This window comes from Dermacentor albipictus, chromosome 1 (genome assembly GCF_038994185.2).
Source record: "Dermacentor albipictus isolate Rhodes 1998 colony chromosome 1, USDA_Dalb.pri_finalv2, whole genome shotgun sequence".
NCBI lineage: Eukaryota > Metazoa > Arthropoda > Arachnida > Ixodida > Ixodidae > Dermacentor > Dermacentor albipictus.
In genome coordinates this window covers 15068767-15089918 of record NC_091821.1, presented here as the reverse complement: position 1 = coordinate 15089918, position 21152 = coordinate 15068767, and the positions used below count along the sequence as shown (strand labels likewise).

At 43.3% G+C, this 21152-nt stretch overlaps 1 protein-coding gene across 1 annotated transcript in view; it reads left to right on the top strand.

Annotated features, from left to right (window-relative positions):
* Positions 1 to 21152, top strand: part of LOC139054170 (cytochrome P450 4V2-like) — a 38955-nt gene extending 17803 nt beyond the window's left edge. The window contains exons 5-11 of the mRNA XM_070530809.1: positions 651 to 720; positions 8102 to 8228; positions 8323 to 8514; positions 9899 to 10072; positions 13326 to 13392; positions 15216 to 15395; positions 20917 to 21152. Of these exons, the coding sequence (XP_070386910.1) occupies positions 651 to 720; positions 8102 to 8228; positions 8323 to 8514; positions 9899 to 10072; positions 13326 to 13392; positions 15216 to 15395; positions 20917 to 21152 (1046 nt within the window). The remainder of the gene's footprint in view (positions 1 to 650; positions 721 to 8101; positions 8229 to 8322; positions 8515 to 9898; positions 10073 to 13325; positions 13393 to 15215; positions 15396 to 20916) is intronic.

Below are 21152 nucleotides of genomic sequence, written 5' to 3'. Positions count from 1 at the left end.
CCATCATACCTGCAGCCTGAGCGGCTGCGTATGGCTGAGAAGAAAGTCGACATAGTATTTCATTAGCGGCAAGCCTCGTATATTGAAGAAGATACCGGCCTTGCTACAAATTTTCTTCTAATATTCGATGCAACTTCGAGTCTCTTAATGTAATAACTTTCTGTGCCTTAAATTATTGTCCGCTTCTTCTTTAGAACCGACCTTTAGAATATAGCCGATATTCACACACACACAATTGCACAAACATTCCTTATTGAATCCATGCACAACTATATTCCATAACTGTGAATCTTCTGATCATGTGAACATAGCATCAGTGAGACAAAAAATTGCTCAAGCTGTTTTTTTTTACGTACAATTGCCTCTATCATTTATCCTTTTGCGTGTTTCCTGTTCCACCATATCCATAAGTATAATTGCCTAAGCTATGGTTTGGAGCATTCGTGTATTTGTCACTTAACTTGTTCTACTATTCCCACGTCTTTTCTGTTTATTTTCTTTATAAGCAATAAATTGTTTCCCTAAACATCCCGAGTGTTGTGATGTTCTCTGGGAACAATTTACTTTACATGGTTCCCGTCTTTATATATTAATTAAGTGCTATCTTTAGAGATGTATCATTTGCTTATGCTTACCCCACTTGCGCGCAGGTGTATGTATGGGAGTCGACCTGCATACGCAAGAAGACAAAAGAAACTTCTTCGGCAACTGCTTCAACCGGTGAGAATGTATTGTAGCGTGGCCGAAGTTATGATTGTTTTGACTTTGTAATTTTCTAGATTTTAGCGGTGTTATACCCTTGGAGATTATATATTTAATACCCGAACGGTAAGGGAAAAGTCTAATTGTCGATTAAAAAGTCTTCAAAAGTTGGATTTTTCTCTGAACCTAATCACAGCGACGATATAAAATGGCGGTGCAAGTACTGGCACAATTCCCTAGCATGAACAATAAATTGGGGCTAAAAGAAAAAGAAAGCGGTTTGGGCGTATACGAATGGCGACGTAAGCGATGTCGCGTTATTTTTCACTGTTGAGAGCCTATTGAAAACAGTGTTCGGCGAAGAATTTGTTATTTTCCGGTTTTTCAATATAGTATCTCCCCTTGAGCATGAATCTCTGGTTTACCACTAATGCACAAATGTGTATCAAAAAGAATTATTCATGAATGAAGAGAGATTTGATATTTGGCATTGTACAGTCGGTGTGAAAAGTTTACAAGACACGGAATCTTAAAAAAACTACAAGGGCACTAAGCAATTCTTATTATTTGTAAATGCGAGAGCATTACTTGTCGCTGAGTGCGTCGCTGAAATATGTCGCTCAGAGTAGTGTTGCGGCGAAATGTTGCTTAGTTTAGTGCTTTCGGAGTGTAATGTTGCCACGTATAAGGTTGCAACCTCGCAAGACGACACACCGTCCATATTTCGATCTCTCAGTTCAGGTCATCTGCCAAGTTCTCATTAGTGTTTTGTTTCACGCACATTGCGTTGAGTGTTCTTTCTCGATGACACCACTTTTCAGCACGATGACGCCATTTTGCAGAGCGATGACAGTACTCTTCCCAGCCGCACCATGGTGTTGACACTACATTTCTTCATCGGGTTCGTAGGCGAAGTCCACCTCATACAGTGGGGGGGGGGGGGGGGGTGATGTCGTAATTGTCGTCCGACGTGTACCTAAAGTGCGTTGCATCATATTCGTCGGCGGCGTCCATGGACTCCAGTGACGCCGTCTGCAGGTCCAAGTTGACCGACAGTAGCGTGACTTTGTGATCGGAGTAGCATGCTGATGGGCACATTACTTCGTGCACTGTGCGGGGCATGTTCTCGAACACCAAGTCGATTCCGGTGCCTCGCGAAGTGGCCATTGCATCTACTGGAGAGACTAATCTCAAGTTGAGATCGGCACGCATCTCGCCGATGAACGTGCGCGTTGAACGTGCGTACTGATTGGAGTCTTAGTCAATCGCGGGCCAGGCAGAGACGAACCTCGTGCACAGCGTCGAAGATAGTCGCAACTGTCGCCTCGTGCAACGATGGCGCAGTGGTTGGTGCGCTCGGCTACGGAGCGGTAGCTGTGGCGACGGGGAGAGGAAAACAAATCCTCATCGTGGCCACTTTTTTTAGTTAGATGAAGATGACGTAATTTGTGTGCCGTTTTTCTGTCGTTTAATTTGTGTGCCACAGCTTTCTGATGAAGGCGGGGTCGCACAATGAGCCAAGTAATGCTCTCATTAAACAGCGGAATATTCACTGAACCTGAGACGAAGCTTGGACTTCGGATTTATAATATAAATTATGGGGTTTTACGTGCCAAAACCACTTTCTGATTATGAGGCACGCCGTAGTAGAGGACTCCGGAAATTTCCACCACCTGGGGTTCTTTAACGTGCACCTAAATCTAAGTACCACGCGTGTTTCCGCATTTCGCCCCCATCGAAATGCAGCCGCCGTGGCCGGGATTCGATCCCACGACCTCGTGCTCGACTTCGGATTCGCTATCTTATGTAGCAAAGTGCGCGCCCAACAATGTTGTACTGCATTTTTGGCTGCATGCTAGAATTCAGTTGAACTGCGACCTTTTCGCTGAACGCACACTGCGAAAACCCACATCCGCAAGACGTGGATATATCTTATGGGTGCAAGTCCTTCAAGTAACGGCACAGTACCTTTTCTTCTAGTTGCAGGACGCATATTTTGTCACATCAGTCACGATGGTGTTTCATCTGTTGCATTCATCTGTTGCATCAGCTGCACTCAATGGTACTTCAATGCTAGCCGACTACAGAGCTACGCGAGTGAAAGCGCGCAGGCCGGTCCACTATAGAGGATTAACTACGGCTTACTGGAATACTGTCATAGGTGATGAGATATGGCAGACCTTTTTTTAGAGGGCTACGGTCACCTTCCTCCCACCGTAGTCATATCCTAGTGAATCGGGAAAGAAGGCAAGGAATTTATATGAGCCATAGAAGTTACAGCCTGAACAAGCATGACTCTCTCGTGTTGGTCTTTCTCTCCCATCCTATCCGTCGTCTACTGTATGCAGCGTGTGGCTCAAACAAAGAAGTAGGGTATTCAGGGAAGCTGGCGACGTGTCTACACCTTCAGAAGCAAGTACAATTGAAGTGTAAAGCCGTTTCTTGTAGGAAAGCAATAACTTCGGCAAGTTTCGGCGTACTGTGCTAGTTCATGAAGCTGAAGTTCACGAATTAATGTTCTAAGGCAGAAGCATGACGACGTTATTCACCCCAGTCCCCCCGTAGGCGACAGGCCAGTCCTTTTTTGATGATAAAAACCTATTATTTCATCCATTCAATGCTGCACTCAGCAGTAACCACTCTTGTTTACAGCAAGGAGCTGGGAGAAACAAGCAGTGCAAAGAAACCAATAAAGAGCACCTGGCTTGTCTTCGATCGGCAACATTTTTATGAATAATATGCAAGGAAATTTCAACGCGAAGCTACGACGCAGACAAGAGACAATTTGGACTCGAATGACTTGAATGAATTCAGTTTCTCGAACATTACTAGCGATGAAGTTGCAAGTGTTGTGGCGAACATGCCCACGAATAAAGCAGCCGGGCCAGACGGCATAATGGCTAAGGTAATCAAGGACAACATTGATTTGTTTTGTGTTCCTTTGTGCAGAATATTCAATCATGCGATACACTCTAGCTTATACCCCGATACTTTAAAAGTTGCAAAAGTTGTTCCGATATTTAAAACTGGTGACCCTAACAACCCGTCTAGTTACAGGCCAATATCTGTACTGAGTGTCGTCAATACCATTTTTGAAAAATTAATTGCTTTCCAACTGAAAACCTTTCTTGATGTTAATCATATTATTTGTCCTCAGCAACACGGATTTGTTTCTAGCAGGTCCACGTCCACGGCTGTAGTTACTCTATCACAGCTTATCCTATCTGCTCTTCATAACCATAATGTTGCTGTAAGCGTATTTATAGACATCAGAAAAGCTTTCGACACAGTTTCACACTCCATTCTTTTAATGAAACTGGAAGCATATGGTGTGCGTAGCGGGGCCCTTGAATTCTTTAAAAGTTATCTTTCTTCACGACAGCAGCAAGTTGTCCTCAAACAGTTCAAGTCTGCATACCAAACTGTTACGTGTGGTGTACCCCAGGGGTCAGTTCTGGGACCGCTTTTATTTTCGCTCTTTATTAATGACCTCCCCAATGCAATACAGTGTTCTCAAATTTTGATGTATGCGGATGACACTGCACTTATCTTTACTGGCAACTCACTTGAATCAATAGAAAATCCTATTAACAATGAACTCCAACGTATCTCGACCTGGTTTCGTAATAATCATCTAACTTTAAACACTGAAAAAACTAAATATGTTATTTTTCGTTCAAAACAAAAGTGTATTGAATTAAGTGATTTTTCTATATGTGTTGACAACAATGTTATTGGTAGTGTGTCTTCTTTTAAATATTTAGGGGTCATGTTCGACTGCCACTTGTCTTGGAAGGAACAGGTGCACAGTGTGTGTAAAAAGGTTGCGTACGGTTGTTTTACCTTGTCTAAGGCACGGCGGCACTTTCCACCTGCTATTCTTAGATCACTGTATTTTTCATTATGTCATAGTCATCTCAGTTATTGCAGTGAATCATGGGGAATCACATACAAAACGTATTTAACACCATTGCTAAGACTACAAAAACGTGCCTTGAAAACCATGGGATTACCTTCTTCGAATAGTTCTAACAATAACATTTTTGACGCAATGCAAATCATGTCATTCACAACCTTACGCGATTACAAAATAGCTCTTATGGTTAATAATATTATAAATACCAACTACCCCTTACCTCTTGGTGCATTCAGTATTCCCGTCCGCAACACTAGACAAGCCAGCAATGGCAATTTTAACCTTCCTATTTGCCATAATGCGTACGGAGAAAGACGAATAGAATTTACAGGAGCGAAAATTTGGAACTCGTTGCCAATTGAAGTAAAGCAAGCTAGGAATTTCAAACTGACATGCAAGAAACATTTTTTGGGAATGGAAGCAAGGCTACAAAGTTAGTTTTTCTTCAATGTGTTTGTGATTGCTGTCCTATATGTTATTTTGTATTGGACCGCTTACTAGCCTCATTGGCTATCGGTCCAAATATCTGTGTATACATTTTGTTTGTGTTACTCAATAAAGACTTCTTGATTCTGATTCTGATTCTGGACGCGGGACGAGCTCGTGCGCGTAATTGGCGCTGTGATTTCCAGGCTATGAATCGGTTTCAAATGGTCCAGCTTTCTATTCTCTTGCACAGTACACTGCTCATCGGCATTTTTGTTGCATTCAAAGATGCGTAGAGGAACATACGTGAGAATGCGGTCGACGCACACGTATCCATCGCTTATATGAGATCCTGCACTCTTGTGTACTTAGGTTAGGTCAAGTGAAGTTAACGTTTTGTAACAGCAGCCGACATACTGTATTAGATGCCAAAATTTTTCATTTTTAATAAATAAATAAATAAATCAGCCTCGTCCGTAAGTCTCTCATTCCGGGGTGATTGATGACTGAGTTGTCTGCACGGCATGACATAGCCTATACAGGCTACTTCCTCTAAACAACGGCCTGTGTCTATTCACGGCTAATCTTTTCGGCATACAGAAAGTACATATATTTAAATAACTTCAATTCTAACCCTACTGTGTCCTCCTGTGTTTTATTTTTATTTTTTATTTTTTCCCTTAGAAGCTTGCAAAAAATGGATGGCATCAAATATATAATCTAATATTCGATATTATTCGCTCTATTTCTAAAACATATAAGAAACAAAAAATTACAAGTATGCAGTATACAGTTAGAAGTATTTATGAGTCGGTACCTCTCCAATAAACACTCATGCAACTTCCCGCGAAGCCTAATATGACAAGAATGGAGTAAAAGAACTCCATGCGGCGTAAGTTCGGTTGGTTACATAGAAGAGTGCTAATTGAAGATCTAAACTCTCCGAGAATGCGGTGCCAAACAACGAGTAAATATATGTAACCTTGATGCAATGGCGTGAAACAATAGTGAGCTCCAAGAAATAGTGAAAAATATTTACTTTCGCATTTACTTGGAGTACAAGTATCGAGGCAGCTGGAACATGAAGCGTCCTTAACTAAAACAAATGTTTACTATCGGACGTGCTTGCTCAGGGGCCATTTCCTCTGAACAGCAACAGTGGTGACTGCCGAAAAAAGTGATCTTTTCATTCAAAACAGAGCTTATAGCAACCGCCATATTCTTGACTTAGTTACCTTAAAAGGGCCCTCAACCACGTTTTATCGAAGTCGAGAAAGGAATTCGAAGTTAAAATACTCTATTTTAGAGTACTTTTAGACTATTCAAAAAGCACTTCAATGCGTTCAGCAGAAGCGAATTAAGTGGCAATGAAACGTCCTCTACGTGGCGCTTCCGGTGCTTCTTCAATGACTTGCACTACGAAGGCTACGGTGGTGTGGGGCTTGCCCGCAACGCTCCGCCTGTTGAGCGTCACTGTGGCGCGAAGTTCAAATTTGGTTTTGGATGTTCACGTAGGCGCCACTGTTTCCGATTTTGGCGCCTACGACGCGCCAAGCGCCAAACGCGGTTGTCCTCACCGAGCCGCAGTGCGCCATGTTAGCGGACTCTTCGCGGAGGCTGCGATATCTACGCTACGTCGCAAACCGCAGCTACATGAAACTGTAGTTCGTATGCGCGGCGTGTGCTTTGTGCACGACGGGGCTTGAGTGCTCGCTCGCGCTCATATGCGCCAGTGTGGCCGTGCTACGTATGCGGTGGGCACCGGCTTTATCCTGCACCAGCTCGACCGACGGATAGTAGCCACGTCCAACTTGCGTATTTTTAAGCGCCATCAAATAGCTCATTACGAAGCGAAATCTGCGAAGGCGTCTAACCAGGAGCGGCCAGGAGTAAATGAGCGCTGGCAAGAGTGCGGGGGGTTTGACCTTAAGTTTCGCGTGGTTAGAGGTTAGTGAAGTATCCAAAACTAGACAAAATTAGCCAGACCCGGCGCTACAGCACCGATAAGTGGGGCGGCCCAAGTTCAATTCCTACGCGTGCTGCCGCGGTCAGCTAGCTGGCGGTAGTCAGCTTCTTCCGGAAGCACGTAATCATTATCGAAATTCGAAAGCCGATTTTCGCTTACTTCAGCCTGTCTATTAAACATCGTCAATAACTTCACGCAGTAACAGTAGGACGAATCGCTCTAATCCAAACACCCTTCTTGATTGATGTCAACTATTGGCCAATAGCAGCCGCGCATGGGAATCTGCTATATTGCGATGTAAAGCGTCCAGAAAATAAGTGAGGAGCAGGTTTCTGTTGAAAAAAGAGTGCTTGAGAGAAAGGTGGCTTCGCGCTCCACTTGAGAGCTCCACGCACTGCACACGACTGCAAAACTTGGCTGAGATGTTCACAGCAGCACATGCTATCAGCGGACTGCATTTTTTCACAAAGCTCGAGGGGTGGTTCAGAGCCGCTTTACCAGATGTCACTTTATATGTCCATTTCACATCCGCCACTAACATTGGTCTGTACGTGCGAAGACTACAATTATTACTAGTAATTCCTTTTCTTCGGCCTTAAATGGAGATCAGAAATGACGTGTGGCTCGAATAACAAAACATATTTAATTTGTATTTGAAATGGCAAACTAATTGTAATCGCCCCTGATGTCTAGAAATGGATGCGTAAGCTTTCGGTTGCATAGTGAAATATTGTACAGTGCACCTCGCATGACAAAACGGATAAAACGACCATTACGAAGTTTTCTTCATGAACTTTGAAAACACAGTCATGCTCGGTACCTTCGCCATTGGCTTTTAATTTCATATTTAATCAAAGCAATGGTCCATCACGCACGTTCTCTCTGCATCAGTTCTGCTATGACAACTGCTGGCACTTTAAATTTGTACGTCGACATGTACGCAGCGTATTGGCTCATTCCTGTTTGTACGCGTTTACTTGTTAGTTCCTTTCGAGTCATCCTTCTTCATTTTCGCTTGCGTGGTTCCTTTGCCGTTTTCTTGACTTTGTGCTCGTTTTTTGACGTTCCCGATAACCTGTTCGCTACCGAAGGCTCTCATACCTGACTGCTATTCGGGGTTGCCGACCTTGGCTGTGGATGCAACAAGTCTACGACATGACGAAAGAAGGAAAAGTGTTCAAGAGTACTGTGCAAAAGATGCAGATGTTCAGTTATTCGGTCAGTCCAAGATTCTGCTTTCATTTTTTTTTATTCCAGCATGTCAATAGCAAAGGCAAGCTTACGTGTGCTTCTATCGTCCACGAATATACAGGTACTGAGAGAAAGGAAAGAATGGCTTCTCAAAAACCACTCGACAAACGCGAAGGACATAAACCTGAAAAGAGATTCCACAGTGACCAAGTGCCCTTCACTGTTCTTGGACTCCTTGCTGGCGAACAACATCAGGGACCCCGCTTATTCCATCGAAGAAATAAAGAACGACGTTGACTCTATCATATTCGCGGTAAGTGCGTCCCTGCCTGTTTCCTTTGATTTATGTGCATTCTAAACGTCGGGTTTTCTAAAAGCTGAATGCGGAGCTTCGGAAAGACGCCTCGCCTCGCGGCACATTGCTTCATTTGTTTTTATTCTTCGAAGGAGGGAGGGAGGGATTCGCATAGGCAATGCTAGAGCTGCACTCGGTTCAATAGGTCAAATATATTCATGAGTTTCAGCCTTTATAGGGGAGGGGGTGGGGGGGATATTGTCATTTCTTTTAGATGACAACATTATCGTAGTGCACGTTACTGAGGATGTGATTCTGGCTTTTGCGTACTGTTTACTAAGCATGGAAGGCTGCTCGTTAGAATATTTGAATGCCCTTGCTTTGGGTCTTTTCTCGGATACCTCAAGTATATTTTTCCATATCTACATAGTTCTAGACCATAAGTTGCTTTCTATTCCTTGTTACATGATGGTCATAATAAAGCCTTTACGTCGGTCATCTCTCGCATGCGATAATATGCTCTAGCTAATTAGAGTAACAGCGCATGGGAGCCGGCAAACGGAAGGAACGGACGAAGCAGTGTTCCTCTCTGTTATAACGCCTATCAACCAGCAAGTTTTATCACCCTTTTGAAATAATTCTCGTCATTTCCGCAGGATAATAAACCGCGAAAATGGTTTTTTATTTACTTCTGTTTTATATAGGAAAAAGAGAAGAAAAAAAGAAACCTGACGCAAAATGCATGTCGGACATGTGAAGAGCTGTTCTCTGAAAAGGCCTAAAAGAAACCGGTAAAAAATGTTTTGGACAAAAATTGAGGACACGAATGCACGGCGACATTTTGGAAAACACGTGAAAAACACGTGAAAAACACGTGAGAGAAGATCGTGATTGTAGTTGAATAAATATCCAGCATCTCCTTTTTCATGGCCGGATGAAAGGCTAAAACTTTAGGACTTGCATTGCGAGGCATTATCGGGCGTTTTCGACGGTCTTCGAACGAAAGAAATCGGTCAGAACTGCTCCAAGTAAGAGGATTATTTGCCAACGTTTCAAATTAGAGTGCCTTCACGCTTGTCGTACATCTCAAACTGCCACTGTATTCTTCGGCTGGGGAGAACTAGACCCGCTGAACGTTCATCCACTAACCATGTGATTACGCGTTTCCTTCCTTTATCTTTTGTCTTTTTTCGTCTTTTTTCTTTTTTTTTACTGTTGATGTCTCAGATGCGCAGATACAATTGCATTTTTTCCACGTCGCTTTTACTTTTCAGAGCACTGTATTTCTTATGTTGAAGTTCCGGGACTCCCAATACCGATTTGCCGAATTTCTCTTTGTTTTTCCGTTTGCTCGCTATACCATCTCGGCACGGGGCTTCGCTCACTGTGAAATACGGAACAGGGCACCGACTCAACTGCGTCGGGTGTAAGCTGGACCATCTATTTGCTGGGTCTTCACCCATCCAAGTTGGCGAAAGTTCACGAAGAGCTGGACCGAGTTCTCGGACTAGACAAAGATGGCGTCATCAGAAGCGATGACCTTCTGCAACTTAATTACCTCGAATGCTGCCTCAAGGTAAGTGAGCGGTGACAAAGGATTATATATCAAGTCGGAAATGTCTTCATCTTGAATTCTTTCTCGCAACGATTCGGCAAAGTGCAGACCAATGCAATCACCTTTGTATTCGCATGATTGACTTGCTTTAATCAAAATATAGGTTTGCACGTTTCTCATTCACAAGCGCCATGTCATTGAATCATTCGCACTTTTGCTCGAATGGCCTCCAACAACTGTTCGAGTGGCGTTGAGTTCACTGTGGTTTACTTCATTGCGAAGAAAAGAATGCGAAACATTATTTATCTTTAACGGAAGAAATTTTTTTTTTACGGATAGGAAGAACGTTTCCTTTACTCCATGTGTTTATGAGGTGGTCTTTTTTAAGAAAGGGACATATCTGACTGCTGAAGTTGATTTTGAAGCAACAGATGTTTGAAATTGTTTGCGCATAACTGTAATACTTTTTGCCCTCCGTACAACTCACTGGATCGTCATGAAAATAATTTGGCAAGTTTAATAAGGACATACGCGAGCTATATGACTGTGATTTCCTATGCGTATTTTGCTAAAAGACACCTGATTTCGTGAAAATGCAACAGAAGAATACTCCATCTCGCTTATGTTGAAGTGTTTCGAGTGAATTCTGCTCAGCTTCTGTCAGGCGAGAAAAACCATAAGGACGCCCATGAAACGAATGCACAGTGCCCTTGCACATCTGTGTGGTTTAGCTTGTCTGATAGTATACCTCGAACTATTTACTGATGGAGTAATCTTACACTATACAACAAGAGTTCAAGTTATTCGATCAAGTTTCTAAGCGTCTTTCTTACTGTGCTCTGTCACCATTTATTCAGTGCAAACGCAGGTGTAGCAAGAAGTATTTCAGGTGAGGTGAGACTTAGAAAGGTGGTACGGAATTATTGGAATTTGAGGAGTCATAAGCATGATTGTGCTTTTTAATGTCTTCAAATGGAGCTGTCTATAAAGTTAGAAATCTCTGAAAAATCGTAGTTCAGTTTTTTCTTATACTCGCCTTTGATTTTTCGCAAATCTACATTTTTTGTCATAATCTATTTTTTCTCCCAAAGTACTCGCATTTTGCACAAGCTAGGGCATTGGTATGCTAAACAACTGTAACTAATAGAACTATGTAAACACGTGAAAAAATGAGGGCAGAAAACATTTTTATCTGTTGTTACATAGTGCAACTGCCACTTAGACATGCGTTTTATTTATTTGCTAAACTTGCTGATATCTATGCTAGTTTCAAAGTTGTACGAGGCGCTAAATGATATTTTCACAAAATTTGGTTCACATACGTCAGACAGTTTCTTTTAGAATAAGGTACGAAATTTCCCTAAAATTAAGCTCTGAGCAAAATGCAATAAAGTGGTGTCAAACTGCTTCATTCTTCAAAACAGCTCAATATTGCAATCTTTTTCGTGGTGAAAATTACCGTAGTATTTCTCTCTTTTTCTGCGGTGCTTTCATTGCTGCTTTGCGGCAGCCATAGCTGGAAACCGCGTTTTTTTTACCCGCCGCAAGTCTACCGATAGCGTGCACATGGGAACACGAATATCACCGCCTATCCACTCCTGTGAAGGTGGTTGGTCAGCGAAGCTGTAGATATGTTTCGCCTAATGTAGGGCAACTTGTCAAACACCGATCGCATGAAGTGAGCCTATTATGCACATCGCTCTTCAAAATGATATATGACTTAAACACGTTTCAATGCAGCTTACAAAACCTTCGTTTTATTCATTACTCTCAAATTATTGCTATAACGGCTTCGTGGTCGCTATGATACACACTGATGCTTTCCGTTCTTATTTGAGAAATGTTTCTTGGCCAAAGTTAAAGCGACGCATGACCCCCGTCTGCGGCAGTTGGTTGACTCGGATCGTTGTAGTGACCGAGGTCAAACTCTTCAACGAAATAGGTGAACCCCTGCTTTGCATCCGGTTTTGAGATGCCCACTTTAATATCTCCGACGACGACCAGCGGCAAGGAATGGTCGGCAGCGTACCTTGATCAACGCGGAAGTGCGCCCGCCTCATTATCAATCATGTGGTTTGACGGCCTTTTTGTGTGTGTGTGCTTTTCGTATTGAAATAAAAGGTGTGCTGTATGTTCTGTTGTATGAGCCATTACTCCTGGCCCTGCACTGCCGCCGGGATCAGCGCACGTGGGCTTTCTGTAGACGTTACGGACCCGCGAAAATCCCGGGATCCTAGCCATAGACAGCTCCGCTGTAAAATGTCCAGGAGTTGCCCCTAGAAGTGGTTTAGCAAGTCTCCATTGTAACGGTTGCCATAAGACTTTCGATTTAATGTCGCTCTTTGCGTTCTCCCAGTCAGCACGAAAAAAGGTGCGAAATATGTAGGTCCTTCACAGACACGACGCACTCTCTGAAGATAGTACTCTACTATAAACAAACAAAGAAGGAGCGTACGAGAGATACGAAGACTTCCCTAGGGATCTCCTTAAGATGCATTACACAGAAAAAGAAAGTCGCAGAACCAGAACCAAGACTTCTCTCAAACACAAGTTATTTTTATGTAATGAAAACTTGATCCGATCTCGAGACTCGACGACGGGTTACGCCCACTTTACAGTAGGCGTGCCAACTAAAACGACTTAATCATTTTAGAAGTTGGGCATAGCGAAGTCTTACACCGCGTATTCCAGCGAACACTTTCGTAATTTCTTTAAAGGTTGCTTGTGACAGCTAGCGCAGTTCTAGTTGATGAGCTGGTCTAATTAACAAAAATGCACAAATGAAGTTTTTAAATAATTATCTGATGTCCCATATTGCATTTTACAAATTCTAGCCGGGAAATTCGCAAGGCGGATCCACTTGGAACGAATTCTCAGGATGACAACAGTTTCGGGATATTAATTTCCGATCTTCGCGGAGAAATGCATTAGCCTTCCGGTTACTGTATTAACAAAACATCGTTTTGCGCATTGAAGCACAAGATTAACTGGAATGCCAATGCATTTCTCCGCAAAGTTTGGGAATTTATATCTTGAAACTGGTGTCGTCCTGAGAATTTGTTCCAAGTGGATCCGCGTATTCTATGTCGTCGAATAGCGTACGTGTACTCCTGTACCTCTTTGTTGCACTTCTTGCCCACAATTTATCTTTACTGTGTATACAACCGCACGATGTTAGATGCACGCACTCTCTTTTTCATTGCCACGAAATAAAAAGATGAGATATTGACAGGTTAATTTTGCACCGTTATTATTCTTGTTGTTTTCCTTTCAGGAGACCCTTCGCCTTTACCCACCATTTCCACTTTTCGGAAGGAAACTAGAACACGACATGGTAATAGGTGAGAGGCGCCCATTCCCTTTTCCCAACTTTTGTACAAGTGATATTTGGTTGACAGAAATTCGTTCGCAGCAGTTGACTGCACATACTGCGTGTACCACAGTCCACTGGATTGATCTTAACAAGCTTCGTCCTTAAATATCAATCACGTTTTTGGTCATTTTACACCCCTTCGAGTAACCAAGAAATTTTTCAGTAAATGCTATAGGCAAGAACTGTACGTGGCTGAACCAATTAAATGTGTGGTCGCACACTGTATACGTCCCGAATTCCATCTCAGTAAACAAGGTTGACCCTAACTGTAGTGAAGTCAGCGGGAAGACAAAGCCAATCATACTCAATAGTTTGTTTTCTTTTATCATCCTATATTGTTCCATAAGACCTCATTTCTAGCTAACGACGTTTCACAGACATTATTTAATGGTACATCTCCCAAACAAACATCACGACTCTAGAAATAAACACCATGTTCTTCTAGATTCTGCTCTCCATAATGGAGTGACGCTATAAAATGATGTCAGTTGAGTGTAGCGCCTTGTACGGTCGTCTCTCTTGTGTTCGTTGTTTGGCGCTAAACAAAGTAATTGTGCCTCTTTAATCATTTGTATGCCTACGGCTTTTACCTGTAACAATTCCCTATCGATAGGACGTCCTCGTGACAGCTTTACTTTGGGACCGCCTCCTGTAGCACTTATGTACCAAAGTACTTCTATATCTTTATGCTGCGATAATAAACTTCAACTTTCTAACCGTGGCCAGTAATTTCTTTTCTTTTTTATAGAGAACCGAAATATACAGGAAGTGCAGTTTTTTTATCTACTTTGTAAATTACCAAATTATATGCTCAGCAATGTTCGCTTAACTTTTCAAATATACAGAATCAGCGCGAAAAGCTTTTTTTTAAACAGTTGAAACGTGAAGTCATGGCAATGCTAGGAGGACTCTAAAATATACTAAGAAAAAGTAATGTCATGAGTACTCAGTTTCGTCTTTTGGGCTGTGAATCATGCGGATGAAACATGTCAGGAATTCAACAGGACACTTGTTAGCGTGAATGAGATAATTACCTGCATTCGCCATGCGTCACAAGTGCCGACTAAATAGACTGGGGCCGCTACTATGCTTTCGTCTTTCTTCAATGCTTGCAAAGAGATAGGAGAGGTGAGAGCGAAGCGTTTACGTCTAAATTATGTACCGTTCTAAACAGCATCCGTGGGTGTTGTGTGGTAACTGCCTCGCTGGATGTTTCCGTTTATTATCTCACGTAACGAAAACGCGAGATAACAATTCTTTGTGGTTACGTATCTATATAATTACATAACTTTAAAAAAAGCGTTCCTACCAACACTACGCGCCTGGAGAAAGCCACAGTTTGAACTGCTTTCAGGTGTGCAGTAGCAATGCTCGTCTGACGCACCTTCTGCATAGTTTTCTTCAGCTATTGTCCCGCTTCATAGGTTCGAGTATCTCCAGCATTCAAGCAGTCCCATTAGGAGGCAACATGTAGGCAGGGTATTCCTTCGCGGAGTTTCCGAGCAAGACGCGTATCACTCCCATAGCCTCGCGTCTTTCCGGTCTCGCCTGTCTGAGCGCACGCGAGTGCTAGCGGTCGAGAGCGCGTATTAGCGCGCGTTAGTCACAAGCGTCTCATGCATGACCACTCGGGATGAAGACCTTCGCCCGGGGCGCTGCTTCTGCTGCCCGTCGTTGTTGCGCATTTTGACATCCTTGTACGCAAGCCACATGTCGCTGCTCTGCCTCGAGTCCCAGACCAGGAGAACGCAAAGAGGCTTCAACGGCGCTCTCTTCGTTCTTTCGCTGCAGACGGCTACCGCCTTCCCGAAGGCCTGACTTGTTTCGTGAACCTCTACAGCCTGCACAGAGACCCGAGACACTTCCGGCAGCCTGACAGCTTCCTGCCTGAGCGTTTCCTGGGCGAGGAGCTTGCGCAGCGCCATCCCTACTCTTACATCCCATTTTCGGCTGGACCCAAGAACTGCCCAGGCAAGGCGGCGCCCTTTTATCTGTAAACGCCAGCACCCTTCCCTTTATTTTTAAAGAAAAAGTGTTTATGCAGTCTATGTGTTCTTTTTATTATATATATTTTGACTGCAAACTCAATGCGAACTATGGGGCGATAATTTTTTTAAATTTTACGTTTATTTTAAACATTTTCTGTGGCAGGTAGCATAATTTTTGTCCTTGAGCTGTATTAAGAGGCGGACTACTAGCACGAGTAATTGAAACAGATATTCAACCAATTAACGAAAATCGATTACTTAACTTCTTAGGTATTTACTGTGCGGTACATACTACAATTTACTAATTGTAGCTGGTGAGCTTGCAAGATGTATCCACTTGAAACGAATTTCCCGGATTACACCAGTTTCTAGATATTACCACTTCAAAATGGTCACCCTGTATATATAGGATGATTATTTTTAATTTTTACGAAATTTTTGAATATCGCCTGTTGTAGATGACATAATTCTAGTCCTTGATCTCGGTTATTCAGAGAGGCAGATATTATTTGCTCGAGAAATTGAAACACATATTAAACTAATTACCATAAATTCACAAACTCACATCTTAATGAATTCCCTTACGGCACATATTGCAATTTGCGAATTCACTTGGAATTAATTTCCAGAAGGATACCAGTTTCAAGATATGCGCCATAAAACTCGCCGTAAAAATGCACTGTTTGCTCGACTTACTTTTTCAGGAAAACGCTCTTTCATGCATTCAAGCACAAAATAACTGGAAAAATCACGTATTTTGTCCCGCATTTTGGGAAATAATATCTAGAAACTGGTTTCATCCTGTAAGTTCATTTTAAGTGGATACATTTTGAAATTTCACCGGCTACAATTAGCAATTGAATTGTATGCCGTAAAGTAACTCTATGAGAAGGTTATTGGTATTTTTGTAATTACTCGAATATGTGTTTCAATTTCTCGTTCTAGTAATACCCATCTCTTGTAATAACCCAGCTGAACGACAAGAACTATGCTGTCTGCTACCAGACTAATTTCAATAATTCCATAAAAGTCCAAATGATCACCCCGTATACATGGACAAGACTCTGAGAAGTCGATTTCATTTTTTCTATGGTTGTCTGTGAGCTTCCAAAGGGACATCTTACGAAGAGTTTATAGACGTGTGACGACACAAGTGTCCACGGGCTCTCTGCAGACGTTTATCAAGCAGTATAACAGCTATACACTTTTGCAGGACAGAAGGCTGAAACCAGAAAAAAGTGAATCCCGTTTCTCTGCCTACGGACAATGAAGAAATTATTGGTGCATCGCCATTTAGCGGCCGATTTACTACTCCAGGGACGTTGCTCTTGGATGTCCAGACAGAAGAGCACGTGACCGCCCTTCTCAGTTGCAAGTTAGTCTCAGGGATCGCGGTATCAGCCCGAATGCCCAACTCTTGCCCGCAAAACCCTCGTTCTGTTAGAGGAGTGCCGAAGTGGTGAACTTACGGATATACATTCGCAACTATTTTTTGTTTGAGAACATACGCAGTATTTTGAAAACATATGCGCCTTTTCCGGACAAATTATAGCTAGCACTCAAGCGGCCACGAAAGAAAGATTGGACATTTAGAATGCTACGGACCGGGTTTTTCTTTTCTTTCATGCTTTTCTGACAACAGACACCAAAAAATCAATACTCAAATCTGGTCTTAAAGAGATCACATAGAGGCACGCCACACATTCCTGACGCAGTGTTGTTGCTGCCAATCGCTAAAATTTGCACCGGGAGTGGTAACAGCTTAAACAGTGTGGGCCGAAGGAAGCGGCCACAATTTAGAGTCTATATCAGACAAAAAAAAATTCCGTGTTTCAATTCAATGAAAAATAATTCCGGGCGACCAGGCGTACAGTGTGAAGAACTATCGTTCGCCTGACAGCAAACTCGCCCGTGCGCAACAGTGGGATGTCGTTCCCGAGAGCGACTTCTACAACGCAATCCCGCCTATAGGCACGATATAGGCTAAGACGGAGAACATCATTTCAGAACACCGTAACGGTAGAATCAGTAAAAAAGTGACGTGAACGAAAATTAAGCCATATGAGACGTAAAGCAGCTCATTAGAGAACACCGTGCAACAATTTATAATCTATAATATTTATTTATTTATTTATTTATTTATTTATTTATTTATTTATTTATTTATTTATTTATTTATTTATTTATATGCAGATCCAACGCACTTTCAGCATTTCTATGAATTGAAGGTTTACTAAAGAATGGAATGCTATTAAACTAAATACGATGCGTACTATTTTCTTCAGTTACATCACGAGAGATAATTTAATTGAAAGAAAGCAAAGAGGTCGGCCTGAGCTAAGGCGCTCTATAGCCTGCTACTCTGCACAGGGGGAGGGGGAACGGGGACATAAAGGTGTGATGAGGGATGATAATGGTATAGCAAGAGAGTTGCGCAAAGATGCCACATCTAGCCTCATGCAATGTTTATGCTTATGCACCATGCAGGTCATGATATAAATCTCACGCAACGTTTAATGTTTGTCGATCAAACCGCTCACAAGCTATGCCGAAAAGTAAGCACCATTTCAGGCTGATGCACATGGCGAGGCTTCGACGCCGGGAGCGAAGACGATGTTTGGTGATTGTCAAGGGAAGAAGGGCTCATGAAAGGGTGTGTGCCCAAACAAGTACGACACGTATCTAAAGCACATTGCCGTTGAGACAATGCGTATGCATCTCAGGCATTATGCTAGGACCCCTTCCCACCACTTGGCGAGCCTCACTGCTGCAAGGCCCTGCTCGACATTTAGCGGTATTGTTAGTGCACATCGTGCGTCGTTTACCTCAGGGTACGCACCTGCGGCCACGCCAGCGTTTCCTCCGTGGTGTTTGAGCCGTCCACAAGTTGAGATAATGATTCCAGGACTGCAGAAGAAGACAGATCTACCGGCCCCTGCTCTAAAACAGCTGAGCTTACTTCTTCTGCATGAAAAGTACAGCAACCACGTGCACATCTATACCGACGGATCGACTACGTCGTGCAGTTCTGGTGGTGCCGTGGTTATACCAACGCGAGGAATGACACTGCGGTTCAAGACATCGCATGTCACGACCTCAACGGCGGCAGAACTAACGGCCCTGCGTCGAGCACTGGAATTCATTGATTCGGAAAGACCCAGAAAATGGGCTGTATTCTGTGATTCAAAACCGGCATTACAGTGCACGCAGTCAGTTCTCCGACACGGATGTCATGACCAATTGACATACGAAGTCGTGAAACTTCACCATGACGTCCAACAAAAAGGCCACGAAGTCGTTTTTCAGTGGGTACCTGGCCACTGTGGAATCAGTGGCAATGATTCCGCCGATAACGCTGCTCGCACAGCTCATCAAGAAGAGCACAGCGTTCCGATTCCGCTTTCAAGGACTGACGCTGCAAGGCAGCTTCGACACCTGGCACGCAGCCTCACGGTGACCGAGTGGAACTCGCAAAACTTACGACTGACACGACTACATCGACTAAACCCCTCCCTGCAGCTCCGACCTCCACCCGGACTTCCTCGACGTGAAGCTACGCTTCTCTGTCGCCTTTGGTTAGGAGTGGCCTTCACAAAGGCATACTCTACATTAATTGGAGTGACTGACAGTGCAGCATGCGAGGTCTGTGGCACCGAAGAAAACATCGACCACCTGCTGTGTCACTGTCCAAGATATGCCCTAGAGAGACAACAACTTGCCAAAGCTTTCCAAAAACTGGACAATCGGCCGCTTTCTGTGCAGCTGCTGCTGGAACACCGCCCCCATCGCCCGTCGGCCCATAAAGCGGTGAAGGCACTTTTGTGTTTCTTAAGGACGACGGGTTTGTGCGACCACCTGTGACTATTAAGGCAATTTTTGTAAAACCACACGCGTCAGCGAACTTGCCGCAATTTCCTTCTTTCCTTCCCTCCTCTCTCTCCCTGTGATCTTTGCTTTCCCCTTTCCCATTCCCCCGGTGTAGGGTAGCCAACCGGACGTTATTCTGGTTAACCTCCCTGCCTTCTTCTTTTCTCTTTCCTCCTCCTCCTAAACACATTCAAAGGTTCCACGCCCCCTTGGTTCCAGGGGCACATACCTACACTGGGAAATAGGACAATAATGGGCACATATCCTTTGATCCAAGAATAGGGTAGGCCAAATACAATGAATATTATAAAATAATATAAACCGTTAAACATAATTTGCTATTTCATTAGGAAATCTTCGTGTGCGTTAAAGAGGCCTATCAGCCGACGCAGTATATACGGGTTTTGCATCGTCTTTAGGTGTCACACAATCGAATACTATCCGATTCGATTCGTTCCTCGAATCCACCATTCGCAAGTACGAATATTTTTGGGATAGTTTCCGAATACTTCCCGTTTCCAGCGGTACAGGATGTAAAAAGAAATTGATGCAAAAATGAAGCGAATTTCACCCCTGCCGTAGTGGAAATATAATACGGGAAGTTACGTCGAACTCGCCGCGTCGCTCAGGCAGGGGAGCCCAAGCTCTTCCAGCTAACCCGCAATTTCCTCCGCAAGATTCCGCTCAGACATATGACATTCGCTCATGGGTATTGTTCGGCACTGTTTGTCGATGTTGAAGCTATGTGTTCTCTTGGGTGTAAATCTGAATGAGCTCGGCCGAAACATTACTTGAGTGACGCCGTCTGCTGCGACCATTCACAACTAAAAAAAAAAGTTTTTTTTTTTTCCTTACTGCCACCGCTACCAGTCAACGAACATTTTCATTTTATTTCCAAAGGCATACATGCACAAATCCTAATGGGTCCACAAGAGCGTCTTTTGAAACTTCGTTCTGATAATGCACGATCGTGCATGCTCTAAAAAAGCCTGTTTATTTGCTTAAAATGCTCCATTCAAGGTTTCGATGAAGCCTATTTCATAATGTGAATTGCAATAACAGAAATTTGCTAATCTAGCTGCTACTTGCATCTGAACTTTATTTTATAGTAATGCTCAAACAGGCTCTTCAATCGTTTTTGGCTCTATTCGATTCGTATGCGATTCGGTTTCATAAGTTACCGTTCGCAAGCCCCTATTCTTTTTCATTACCAAACTTTTAATACCACTGAGCGACGTAGGAGTAAAGCAGCAGTATTAACGCACGCCGTCACCATCTTTTTTCCAGAGTTGAATGAAACCATGGCACCAACGGTAATAAAAAGGGGGATGCGGCGAATCTCGTGGTTATCGATAAGCATATTCTTTTCAAATTATCTTATTTTCCCTCTGTTCGAAACTTACACACCATGGGCGCGATCAGCGGTCGTTGTTCGAAACGCGTGTTGAGATTGCGTTCAGTTTCGCCTAACCCGATTGACCTAGGCCTTCTTTAGTACACGCCTTTCATTGGTGAATATTGCCCCTCTAGGCTACACCTTTACCGCGTTTACCGCTAAAAAAAAAAACAGGTTTAGGAAACGCGGCGTTTAAGCAGGGCGCATTAGAGCACTAAACGTGCGCCATTTTCCTTTGCAGGTCAACGCTTCTTCATGCAGGAGGCGAAGCTGTTGCTAGCGAAGGTTTTCTCCAAGTTCAGCGTGGAGTCTACGAAACCTGCGGACGAGATCAAGATCACATACGAAGTCGTACTCAAAGCCAGGGGAAGTCTGCGTGTCTGGTTTCGCACGAGGAATGCGGCAGATGCTAAGCAGTCGCCACAGAATTGTACCGCACTGCCATGTCGCACTCGTGTTCCTTGTTCGTCGCGATGA